The 12,362-nt window shown below is 41.4% G+C and overlaps 2 protein-coding genes across 3 annotated transcripts in view; both read left to right on the top strand.

The window, feature by feature from the left end:
• The first annotated feature begins 2,450 nt into the window (after positions 1-2,450).
• On the top strand, positions 2,451-7,894 carry LOC131134968 (dehydrogenase/reductase SDR family member 13-like). 2 transcript variants are annotated; one of them, XM_058080720.1, is made up of 5 exons: positions 2,451-2,687; positions 2,771-2,889; positions 4,295-4,418; positions 4,523-4,849; positions 7,464-7,882. In XM_058080720.1, exons 1-5 carry the CDS (start codon positions 2,561-2,563, stop codon positions 7,721-7,723), a joined length of 957 nt encoding a protein of 318 aa, XP_057936703.1. In that variant the 5' UTR covers positions 2,451-2,560; the 3' UTR covers positions 7,724-7,882. The 2 variants fall into 2 exon arrangements, with proteins under 2 accessions (XP_057936703.1, XP_057936704.1); XM_058080721.1 differs by lacking the exons at positions 2,451-2,687; positions 2,771-2,889 and adding an exon at positions 3,519-3,671 and having other exon boundaries at positions 7,464-7,894.
• Positions 7,895-11,352: 3,458 nt separating this feature from the next.
• Positions 11,353-12,362, top strand: part of LOC131134500 (dehydrogenase/reductase SDR family member 13-like) — a 3,280-nt gene continuing 2,270 nt past the window's right edge. Inside the window, exons 1-2 of the mRNA XM_058079868.1 lie at positions 11,353-11,674; positions 12,288-12,362. The exon at positions 12,288-12,362 is cut by the window's right edge and continues 44 nt beyond it. Coding sequence (XP_057935851.1) covers positions 11,521-11,674; positions 12,288-12,362 — 229 coding nt within the window. The 5' untranslated portion in view covers positions 11,353-11,520. The remainder of the gene's footprint in view (positions 11,675-12,287) is intronic.

The following is a 12,362-nucleotide window of genomic DNA, read 5'->3' as shown; positions in this document are numbered from 1 at the left end:
ATCCTAATTATAAGAAGAAAATTTACTAGAGGAAAGTTAAAATAGTTGGAGATAGTTGGAAAAATAGCTGTATTTTAACGAGAATCAAGTGGAAATATTGAGAGAAATTATCACAATCCAATGACAAAAAAATGTGCATATTTACAGGAATAAACATGTAATATTATCGGGAAAAGTCAAATCACAAAGCTGAAATGCAATTTTATATAATCTCTTAGCAAATCTACATGTGTTGTGAAGTTGCATCCTGGTCCTCACTGGAAAAACGTTTGATCCAGTCCAACCTCCATAAATGTCAGCTAAAAGGAGGGTGCAGTGATGTTCAGTGTAATACCATATGTGTCCACCAAGGGGCGTCAAAGAATGAGGTGGGAAGAAGAGTGTAGTGGAAGTGTGTGTTATGAAGCATTCATGTGAGAAGCAACCTGAAGCCTCAGAGAATGTAGTTTTTCAGTCTGAGAGTCCCTCAGGTGCATTTGGTGCCCCTCCAGGCTGGTCGCCAAATGCCTTTTCCTAAGGAGTGGCTTCCATCTGGCCTTTCGACCATGCAGGCCCAACTGGGGGATTGCTGCAGAGATGCTTGTCCTTCTCCTCTTGCCACAGAGGAACCCTGTCTGAGTGATGGCTGCTCACTTTAGACAAACGACCAACTCCATGAGGAGTCCTGGTGCTTCTGAACTTCCATTTAGAAGCATGTGTGAGCTGAAAGGGGCTTGTCACTGCCGTCCTTCCATAGAGAGAGAAGTCAAATGGATAAAACATATTTTAATGTTCTATTGAATGGATGAATGAACCTGAAGAAGATTGAGGATTACATATTCATGCTCACTAGGAGGGGAATAGACTTTTACAACAAAGCATAGGGTGTTCAAAAATAAATAAATGGCCAAACAGGTTTTAAAAAAAATAATTATTTAATTTAATAGTGTTTCTCACACTTCATTTGGCTCCATTGTTGGTTATTTTGCACCCGTGATCAATAAGAAAAGCGATGAATTAAAAAAATAACTAATTTCTGTGTTGCCATATGTCTTTGGCAACAATCATCTTCTTCTTTCAAGGTAAAAGTAACCTTAACTTCTCATTTATACCTTTCAATTATAATTTATGTGCACTGAAAATTGCCTAAAATAACATGTAATTTATATGTTTTTATAGCTTCATTTCTTTTCTGATTAAAATTTCAAAGGTCCCCCATTCATTTCATATTGGGGATCATAGTATGCGGAGAAAGCTGTCTTCGGGCGAGAGGCGTGGTACACCCTGGACTGGTGGCCAGCCAATCACAGGGCACATATAGACAAACAACCATTCACACTCACATTCATACCTATGGACAATTTGGAGTCGCCAATTAACCTAGCATGTTTTTGGAATGTGGGAGGAAACCGGAGTACCCGTAGGGGAGGGGAGCGCACGGGGAGAACATGCAAACTCCACACAGAGATGCCCGAGGGTGGAATTGAACCCTAGTCTCCTAGCTGTGAGGTCTGCGCACTAACCACTAGACCGCCGTGCCGCTCATTATCTGGATCAGTCTTCGATATTTTGTAAAACCTGTTGGAATGCAGGCTGCACGGTGATCGAGTGTTTAGCGCGCAGACCTCACAGCTAGGAGACCAGGGTTCAATTCCACCCTCGGCCATCTCTGTGTGGAGTTTGCATGTTCTCCCCGTGCATGCGTGGGTTTTCTCCGGGTACTCCGGTTTCCTCCCACATTCCAAAAACATGCTAGGTTAATTGGTGACTCCAAATTGTCCATAGGTATGAATGTGAGTGTGAATGGTTGTTTGTCTATATGTGCCCTGTGATTGGCTGGCCACCAGTCCAGGGTGTACCACGCCTCTCGCCCGAAGACGGCTGGGATAGGCTCCAGCGCACCCGCGACCCTTGTGAGGATAAGCGGTAGAAAATAAATGAATTAATGTTGGAATGGTCCTGAATATTATTTTTCCAAACGCTCTAACAATATCACATTTCCGACAATTCCTGAAAATGTCATCCAAATCAATTCAGAACCTTTCAAGTTATTTTGAACACAAACAAAACGGTTTGTGCGGTGCTTGGTGGAGGTAATCAATTTGTATAATTTACCAAGTGAATTTAAAATCAAGTATCGGATCGGTATCGCCGATAGCAGCCTGACTTGTAGTCAGAATTGGATGGTATCACACATGACCACTTCCAGCACCAATGGCTTCCGATGGGGTCGGTGTTTACATTAGAGATCATTCAGCGTCTGCTGTCTCACTTTTTCAGCCGCCAATTTCTGATGTTTCGTGGCGGGTGTGGTGTTGTTGACTCTATGAACAAGTATGCACATTTGCACTTTGTTCAGCGTACCATGCTCATCCGTCAGGCTCTTTATTGTCTGTTCTGGTCCTTCCAGTCTGTTGGGGGCTCTGAACAAGGAGGACATTGTCACGCCCAGCCAGGAAATGGGTGTGTTTGCATGTTTGAGTCAAAGTCTTCTTTGCACTGAAACCGAGGGCATCAGGGGGAAACCTCTTAGCTGAAAAGGTTCTAAGTACATTACTCTCGGGGTGTCTAAAGGGGGAAGATGTTTTGCACCCTGCTGGTTGTAGGGGCGCTGGTAGGGGCCGCCTACGTCTACCGTCACATTGTTGTGAAAGGAAAGCGGTGCACAAGCCAAGCCAAGCTGCACGGAAAGACTGTCATCGTGACAGGTAAGAGTGAAACGTCTTACATAGCATTTATGATTGGACGACAAGGCAAGTAAACACCAAGCGTGTGACCTGCTTCCTGTCAGGCAGCAACACGGGCATTGGGAAGACCACAGCCATAGACTTGGCCAGAAGAGGAGCCCGAGTCATACTGGCATGTCGCAGCCCACAAAGAGGACAGGCTGCACTTGAAGAAATCAAGAGCGTAGGAAAATATTTATAATGTTTGACATTTTTTTATATATATTTCTACTTTGTTTGGAACTAGTAAACATAGCGTATGTATTGGCTATTATATGACTTTTATATGCTAGCACGACAGGGTGCCTTTACGGTCTGGACATATTTGGAATATCTAGTCAGAGCCTAGAAAACCTGTTATTAGAGCCCTCCGGACATGAAATAACACCCCTATAGTTACTTTACACTCCTATAGTAGACATAATAAGAGGATATATGACATACTATACGTACAGGGGATGTAACATATGTAGATACACTAGCGTTGAACATTACATTACATGTAACATTACTGACACCTAGTGACCAGTGTAGAATACTACATGTCGCATATTGAATACTAATATGTCTATTTTAGTTAATTAAGCCAACAGAACAGATCCACTGAGGTGAAGTGGCTGCATACTACAAACCACACAAAATAAGAGCACCAGACAGGAAGTCACCCTTACAGTCCTGCGGAACAGGACAGTACCCCCCCCCCCCCCTCACAGTCTTGCAAAATCCAGCATGGGTGGAGGGAGGCGCAGTGCATCGTCCCCCGAATCCAACCTTGCCCCTACCTGGAAATGTAGCAGGCGTCAGAGGTGACTTGACCTCGGTCTGGCGAGGTCTGGAGACGTGCAGCTAGCTAACCACCCCCCTCCTCAAGGGACGGATCCCAGACGTCCCCCGATGAGCCAGACGGATAGCGAAGGGGCTGAGAACCAGTCGATCTACATATCAGCCATGCACAGATTCACGCAGGTGACGTGGCTGTATACCAGAGGTGGGCAAACTACGGCCCGGGGGCCACATGCGGCCCGCCAAGTGTTTGAATACGGCCCAAAGTATTTCATTGAAACTTAACATACAACCTGGCATCATGGTACAACCTTGGTACAGCATGGTACAAGTACATATAGCTGATTGTACTACATTTTTACAGATACAATAATTCCAGGTAGACTGTTACGTGTAGAATATACTATAGTATGCCCCCCCCCCCCACCCGTCAATTTTGTTAAGTCAATGCGGCCCGCGAGTCAAAAAGTTTGCCCACCCCTGCTGTATACTATACCTGGCAGGAAATACACCACACAAAATAAGAGCACCAGACAGGAAGTCACCTTTCCAGTCCTGCGCAGCATGACATTCAGAAGGTTGTAAACAGGTTTTCTATGCTCTGCAACTGTGATAAAGAAGAGAGTAATATATAGTATATATATATTTCAAACATACTGGATATTTATATATATATGACATCCAGTATAAAAGAATATATGTGATTTTTGGCTACATTTGGCTACATGTGTCCAGCCTTTAGGGCTCCCCAGTAAAGTACCTGCAGTGAATCCAGAAGGTGAAATGGTATTTTGTGGCTGTGACAGGAGAGCGGCAGCAACCAGGTTGTCTTCATGCAGTTGGATCTGGGGAGTCTGAAATCTGTCCGCAGCTTTGCCGAAACCTTCCTGAGAAGCGAACCCAGACTAGATATCCTGATCAACAATGCAGGTAGAGCCGGAATGACGGGAAAAAGTTTACTTTCATTCTGGAAATGACAAGGAACACACAAGGCGGCACAATTTGTGCATGATGGTTCTGCTATTCTGTCCCAGGTGTTTACCTGCAGGGCCGGACAGCAGACGGTTTGGGGATGATGTTTGGCGTCAATCACGTGGGACACTTCCTGCTGACCGAGCTTTTGCTGGACCGTCTGAAGGAGTGTCAACCAAGCCGGGTGGTCAACGTGTCGTCCATGGCGCATAACTTTGGAAAAATTGACTTTGACTGCCTCAACAAGCACAAAGCTCTGGGGCTCGGGACTTCGGGCATGGAGAAGCTTCAAGTCTACTCTGATAGCAAGCTGTGCAATGTCCTCTTCACGCACGAGCTGGCCAAGAGGCTGCAAGGAACCAAGGTCACTTGCTACGCCCTCCATCCAGGTCTGTACTGACAAGTGACAAAAATCAAAGGCAAAGCAACACAGATAAAATCCAATACCCAAAAAATTTGTATACTAATATCAGCCCGATAATTATTGGTACTGATAATTATCAGTCATCCCAAATAATAATAATGATAAATAGTACTTTTGTAATTATTCCCATATTAGAACCTTTTCACTTTGAACCTTTTATTATAGTTAATAATAATTTTCAAATTTTCAGAAAAACATTGTGATGACATCTTTTTTTCTTTTTCTATTCTAAGTATCTGCCTTTTTTTTTTATATTATTTTGACTTAATTCTTGGAAAAATTCTGCTGTTTTTCCCAATGATTACAACTTTAGTTGACTTTATTGTAATAATATTATAATTTTTCCCCAATCTAATTCTCTGAAAAATACAACTTCACTTAGTTTTGTTTGGGTATTTTTTGTAATATTTTCACCTACAAAAATAGTGTTTTATTTTCAATATTTGAACTCTGTGCTACTAAAATAACTGCTTTTTCCTCACAATATTTATTTTTGTGCCTTTTTTCTCTTCATATTTTGACATTACTTTACTTTTTTTATATCTGCTGTTTTTTAAATTTTAAAATTTAAAATTTTAATTTCAACTTTCTTCTTGTAATGATGACTTTATTCCCACAATATTTGTACTTAATTTTCATGACATTTAATTTATTTGTTATTTTCATAGTTTTAAAATTTAAAAACTTTAATATATCAACTAATGTGCCGTACGCCAAGAAAGAAACAGCTCCAGGCCAGACTTAGAAAGGTGTAAATCATATGTAAATATAATTAGTATAAATAAATGAATACATGATAGAAGGCTGACATGGACGTGATTCCAACATGTTTGTGAACACGTGTAATCTGACCGTTCCTGCTACGGCATTTCCATTTTCATGGATTTATGCCAGCTGGCAAACCGGCTGAGTTGGTTTGAAGGTGAAATTGGAAACCCCACCTCTTCAAACAAAAGCCAACAAGACTTGAACAAAAGATGCCATTGGAAATAAAAACAAACGGTGCCCTGCCACCAACGTGGACAAGTGCAGACACGCTTCTTCCATTCCAAGCATGTCAAGGCACGCCAAGCTAGACCATTTGGGCCCCAAGATGGGGGCACGCCTTCGTCACGTAGAAGCAGAAATGCTCTTCTAAAGCACCGACCTGTTGGCTAACGCTAACGGCTATGCCAAGGGTGTCCAAAGTGCGGCCCAGGTGCCATTTGCTGCCTGTGGGTTTTTTTTTTTAGTGGCCTGCATCACATTCTAAAAATAGAATTCAGCAAAAAAAACCCCAAAAAAATAACATCCTGTTTGGAGCATAAAGTTGAAATATTAGAGAAAGTAACTTTTTTTAAAACTTTTTTTTAATGTCGTAATATTATGAAATACAAAGAATTTTTTTAAACATTTTGTGAAAAAAGTCAAAATGGAGAATAAAGTCATAATAATGGGAAGAAAAAACAGCAGAAATGAAAAAGAGGTGTCATTCATTTCACAAGGATAACATCAAAATACTATGAGAAAAAGTGGGATTCTACACAGAAATGTTTTTGTCACTTTATGAAACTAAACTTGTAGTATTATGAAAATAAATAATTCCGTTTTAATAGCAAATACTTTAAATATTTGCTATATTTTTAGATGTCGGAATTTTTATTTTTTAAATATTAGGTTAAAGAAGTCCTAATCTGAATAAACAACAGAAGAAATACTATGAGAAAAAGTCATATTCTAACAAGGAAAAATAACATAATTTTAGTAGCATAAAGGTATTTTCGTGAGGGGTAAACTTTTGTTTTGGGAAAAAGTCATAATATTATAGAAATATCGTAAAAAATGTTTTTAGAATCAATTATTCTAAAGGAAATAGTTAAAAAATTTATGAGAATAAAGTAAAAATATTATGGGAGTAAAGTCATAAATACGACAAGAAAATGTACAACAACAAAGTTGGTAAATAAATAAAAAAAAGTGACAGACACAGTGTAGTTCTCAGAATATTATGAGAAAAAAGTTTGATTCTAACAAGAAAACAACTCCTACATTTATGGGAATGAACTTGCAATATTTCTCATAAAATTGGGATTTTTTTCTTTAACATAGAATATAAATTTCTTTACTATTTCAACTCATTGCTATTAAATAATGTTAAAGAAAAAATATCTTCTTTTTTTAAATGTCAATCTTATGAGAAACAAATAAAGTTGTGACTTTTGGAAGGTATTATGGGAAAAAGTCATAATCTAATGAGAGAATAAAGTGGTAATATTATGAGAATACATACTATGAGAAAAAGTAGGGTTGTTTTAGTCACATAAAGTGAAAATAAATAATAATAATGAAGACATTTTGAAATAGTAATGCTATGGGAAAGAACCAAAACCAAAGTGTGGCCAGGTTCCATGTGACAGCGTTGTAGGACATGAATAGCTGGAAGTGGCGAGCGACAGAAGCAGCTCAGACCAGGCACCCGCAGGTCTTTGGATCAGATACTATCAGTGCTCTGGAATGTAAGCTGAGCTGGTGGATGCGTTGTCATCTAAGCCTGCTAATCTCCGTGCATTCATCCGTTGATTCATCTTTCCCCCATGCAGGAGCTATCAACTCCGAGCTGGCCAGGAACACCAGCACGTTGCTGCAAATGCTGCTCAAACCCATGACTACCTTCTTCTTCAAAAACACCGTTCAGGGATCCCAGACCACTCTTCACTGTGCTCTGCAGGAGGGGCTGGAACCTCTCAGCGGACGTTACTTCTCCAACTGCACGGTGCGAGAAGTTTATGCCAAAGCCAAAGATGACGCCGCGGCGAGGAAGCTGTGGGAAATCAGCGAGAGAATGTGTGATCTGGCATGAAATCATTCGTTTGATTCCACACTGTAGTTGACTTTGTTTTCTACTAAAATGGCAATCACTGGAAAATCTTCTCCTGGAGGTTCATTGCTTCACACACACATTTACACAATGCACACTCTCAGTCTAGGAAGGACATGAACAGCAGTTCGCCTACAGCCACCAAATAAATCTTATATATTCCATAAAGTGGCGTACATACAGTCATGCTTTTCTCCCTTTCTCATTTTCTTTCCTCTTCTTTCTAAACTGCACAACCTGATGGCTTTGACTTTGTCATTTCTGTGTTTTGTTGACACAAATGAACAGCACGTTGCCGACAGATATGTGCTGACTTGACGAGGACACGATGAGCACTGAGCATTAGTAAATAGGATTTGTTTTTCTTTCCCCTCCTCACGGCGCTCCCTGGAGAATGCCTGGAGAGTGCGGATGTAGGTCAAAGGTAGAACCACCACAGGCTGCGGTGGTGTTGTCTTTACTTTTTTTCTATGAGGATTTCTGCTTCCGTCAGAGGAAGGTTTCCACCTCTCTCGTTGCCATGGTGGATCGATGACTCTGTAATTGATAGGAAGCCCTCTGATTGGTGTCTACTCAGTGTCTACTCATCCTGACTTGGGCTTTGCGCATGCAATTAAGCCCATACTTACTGGTCTGACTCTGATCAGACAGCGTGTATCACATTACATTTGGTGTAAGAACATCATTCATTCATTCATTCATTTTCTACCGCTTATCCTCACGAGGGTCGCGGGGGTGCTGGAGCCTATCCCAGCTGTCTTCGGGCGAGAGGCGGGGTACACCCAATCACAGGGCACATATAGACAAACAACCATTCACACTCACATTCATACCTATGGACAATTTGGAGTGGCCAATTAACCTAGCATGTTTTTGGAATGTGGGAGGAAACCGGAGTACCCGGAGAAAACCCACGCATGCACGGGGAGAACATGCAAACTCCACACAGAGATGGCAGAGGGTGGAACGGAACCCGGGTCTCCTAGCTGTGAGGTCTGCGCGCTAAACACTCAACCACCGTGCAGCCTGCATTCCAACAGGTTTTACAAAATATCGAAGACTGATCCAGATAATGAGCGGCACGGCGGTCTAGTGGTTAGTGCGCAGACCTCACAGCTAGGAGACTATGGTTCAATTCCACCCTCGGGCATCTCTGTGTGGAGTTTGCATGTTCTCCTCGTGCATGCGTGGGTTTTCTCCGGGTACTCCAGTTTCCTCCAACATTCCAAAAACATGCTAGGTTAATTGGCGACTCCAAATTGTCCATAGGGTCTCCTAGCTGTGAGGTCTGCGCGCTAACCACACGATCACCGTGCAGCCCGTAAGAACATCATAGCAAGAGTAAAATATGGTGGTGGTAGTGTGATGGACTGGGGCTGTTTTGCTGCTTCGGGACCTGGAAGACTTGCTGTGATAAATGGAAGAGTGAATTCTGCTGAAGGAGTATGTTCTGCCATCTGTTGGTGACCTCCAGCTGAAACCAACTTGGGTTGTGCAGCAGGACAATGATCCAAAACACACCAGCAAGTCCACCTCTGAATGGCTGAAGAAAAACCAAATGAAGACTCTGGAGTGGCCTAGTCCAAGTCCTGACCTGAATCCTATTGAGATGCTGTGGCAGGACCTTAAAAAGGCTCCATGCTGGAAAAGCCTCCAATGTGGCTGAATGACAACAATTCTGCTAAATTCCTCAGACTCATTGCAAGTTATCACAAACGCTTGATTACAATTGTTGGCGCCACTTATTAGCTTTAGGGGAAGCTAATAACCACTTATTAGCTTCAGGTACATGGAGCCTTGGATTGTTTTTCTCCCTTAATAATTCATTAATTCATTCATTCATTTTCTACCGCTTTTTCCTCACGAGGGTCGCAGGGGGTGCTGGAGCCTATCCCAGCTGTCTTCGGGCGAGAGGCGGGGTACACCCTAGACTGGTCGCCAGCCAATCACAGGGCACATATAGACAAACAACCATACACACTCACATTCATACCTACGGACAATTTGGAGTCGCCAATTAACCTAGCATGTTTTTGGAATGTGGGAGGAAACCGGAGTACCCGGAGAAAACCCACGCATGCACGGGGAGAACATGCAAACTCCACACAGAGATGCCCGAGGGTGGGATTGAACCCTGGTCTCCTAGCTGTGAGGTCTGCGCGCTAACCCCTAGACCACCATGCCGCCCTCCCTTAATAATAAAAAGTTTAATTTAAAAACTACATTCAGTTATTTATTCAGATATTTACATTTTTGGATGATCTGAAACATTGAAGTGTGACAAGTAAATAAAAAAAGAAACCAGGAAGAGGGCAAATACCACAGTATATGGGGCCTAATTTATTTGACCAATTGTGTAAAAATTTTTAGCGTCATGCGCTTCATGACAAGGCACGTCCGTCTGTTATGATGGCAGACGGAGCCACGATAGTACCCCCCCCAGAAATGCAATTCCAACACCATAACTCCCGTCAAGAGGCAGCTTCTTTTGGGAACAACACAAGACACAGAGGTGCATTCACTGACACTCTGAAAAGTACAACAATGACTTTGTGTGGTCTAAATACACAGAAAGACTAAGAAAAACAGTAAGTGGATATTCTTATCTCTCATCAACTCTGCTGCATTTAAGTATGCTCGGAAACCCAGTTGTCACTCGCTACATCATGGTTCAAATTTAATTAATAAATGAGCATTGTTGTGTGGTTAATTATGTACTATTGTTAGTCAAAAATATTGAAAAATGATCCGTGTGGGAGTAGTAAGGTTTTGGCCTCTTCCTCACGCCATTTCAAACACTGTCTATGTTTAGAATAAGTAGATTGGAGAGGCTAACCAGTTAGCTTGCTAGCTTGCTAGCTTGCTAGTGGTTAAAGCCATGGCCGCCTCCTATGTCCCAGGACTGATACCGTAGCCTGCCATCTAGGAAACTAACTAGGAAAATATTCCATTTATGAATATTGAATCCTGCTTCGCGGAAAGTCACTTATCGCCATAAACGAGGGAGAGACACCTGTCCACTCAAGACGTGAATTCAACTTAAGTTAGGTGGTGTCTTTGAACGCAACCCTTCATGGCTCATAATAACATGGTTAATGCAATTATAATGTTGTGCTACGTTCAACCTAGCGTTCATGAGTCACAGTACCTTACATTTACCGTACCGTACATTTATATACTGTATATACATTTATATGCATTTACATACTGTGTAATTGTGTCCTGTCGTTTATCTTTCTGGTCAGAAAATGCAAAAGTAATTTTCTTCAGTGAATTACTATAAAACCTGTGTGGAAAACATCGGGTTCTAAGCCTTGAAAATGCCATTAGGACATTCAATAAATGTCACTGTTTCAATTATTTTAAATGTATATTGTACACTTGCCAGAAGCACAGCGACATCCAGTGGATCATCCTCGCATGAGCCCACACGAACGCCTCCAATGTAAAACTCGTTTATCCTTGAAATTAGTGCCTAAAATTGGTACTCACGACACACACGTATCGATACATTTTACTACTTAAAAAAAAACAAAAAAATCATTTTATCAATGTTTGAATTTGAGAATACTGACCCGGAAATACTTTGTTTTCGTCAGCATGCGAGTGTGAGAAGCGTTAATGGTGAACTCGATTCATTTTACTGACTTGAGTGTTTTGAACCTTAAGTGACTCTGGTCCTTGATCCGAAACGGCGGCGAGTCGGTGACCGAGTTAATGAAGACTGTGACTCCCGATTGAGAAAAAATCTTTTGAAATTTGAACAACTCGTTCATCACATGCGCATATCTATTTGGCCCAGCGTAATGGCCGTGCTGCTTGGCTTCCTTGCAGTAGTCGTCGCTTGTTACTTGTTTATTTACTATGGTGTGTTCAGGGGGGCGAGGATATCTATCCCTTTGAAGCTGAACGGGAAAACTGTCATCGTGACAGGTAATGACATTATTCCACTTTTTACGTGCATGGGATGGGCCGGTGTTGAACTGTTTGTTTTGCTTGGACGTCATGACGTTATTAAATGTTTTGTCAATTTAATTTGTCATTTACATGCAATTTGAATAGTTTTGTCCACATAAAACTATAAAAAGGTATTTTGGGTTAATATTTTTGAGAGTAAACCATTGTGACGTCATAGACGGGCGACGCAATCTGCTGTGTTTTGTTTTGTTGTACTGTCTTGGCCAAGTAATGTGACGCTAACAAGGACGATATGTCATTAAAAATACAGCAAGAACACAGTTGGTTTAATAATAAGACAAAAGGCGCCATTTTGAAATCTAAGGCACAATTGGAGAGTCCAAAATATCCTGCAAGGGTGTACAAACATTTTTCCAAAATGAAAGGATGCAACTTTATTCCAATAAAATTTTAATGTACTCCCATAAAATCACTACTTTATATATATTTTTTACTTTTCTTGTTCAATTATTGTTATTAGAATTGCTCTGGGTCAATAAAAACAGCTGCATGCCAGCACTTTGGACACCCCTGTTGTATTGTCACTAGTGTCATTATTTGAAGTGATAAGTTTCCTATTTCCTATCAGGAAGCAACACGGGTATTGGGAAGGCCACAGCTTTGGAATTGGCCAACAGAGGAGCTCGAGTTATTCTGGCCTGTC

The sequence above is a fragment of the Doryrhamphus excisus genome, chromosome 8, assembly GCF_030265055.1.
Source record: "Doryrhamphus excisus isolate RoL2022-K1 chromosome 8, RoL_Dexc_1.0, whole genome shotgun sequence".
In the NCBI taxonomy this organism is placed as follows: domain Eukaryota; kingdom Metazoa; phylum Chordata; class Actinopteri; order Syngnathiformes; family Syngnathidae; genus Doryrhamphus; species Doryrhamphus excisus.
Note: the sequence above shows the minus strand (reverse complement) of the source record. Positions and strands in the feature narration are given on the sequence as shown.

What these genes read in the sequence shown, in the direction of transcription:
- LOC131134968 (XM_058080720.1), top strand. Translation starts at nt 2,561, where the DNA reads ATGTTTTGCACCCTGCTGGTTGTAGGGGCGCTGGTAGGGGCCGCCTAC. An exon ending in TATCCTGATCAACAATGCAG is followed by an intron (nt 4,419 to 4,522) that starts GTAGAGCCGGAA and finishes ATTCTGTCCCAG; the next exon opens with GTGTTTACCTGCAGGGCCGG. An exon ending in TTGCTACGCCCTCCATCCAG is followed by an intron (nt 4,850 to 7,463) that starts GTCTGTACTGAC and finishes TCCCCCATGCAG; the next exon opens with GAGCTATCAACTCCGAGCTG.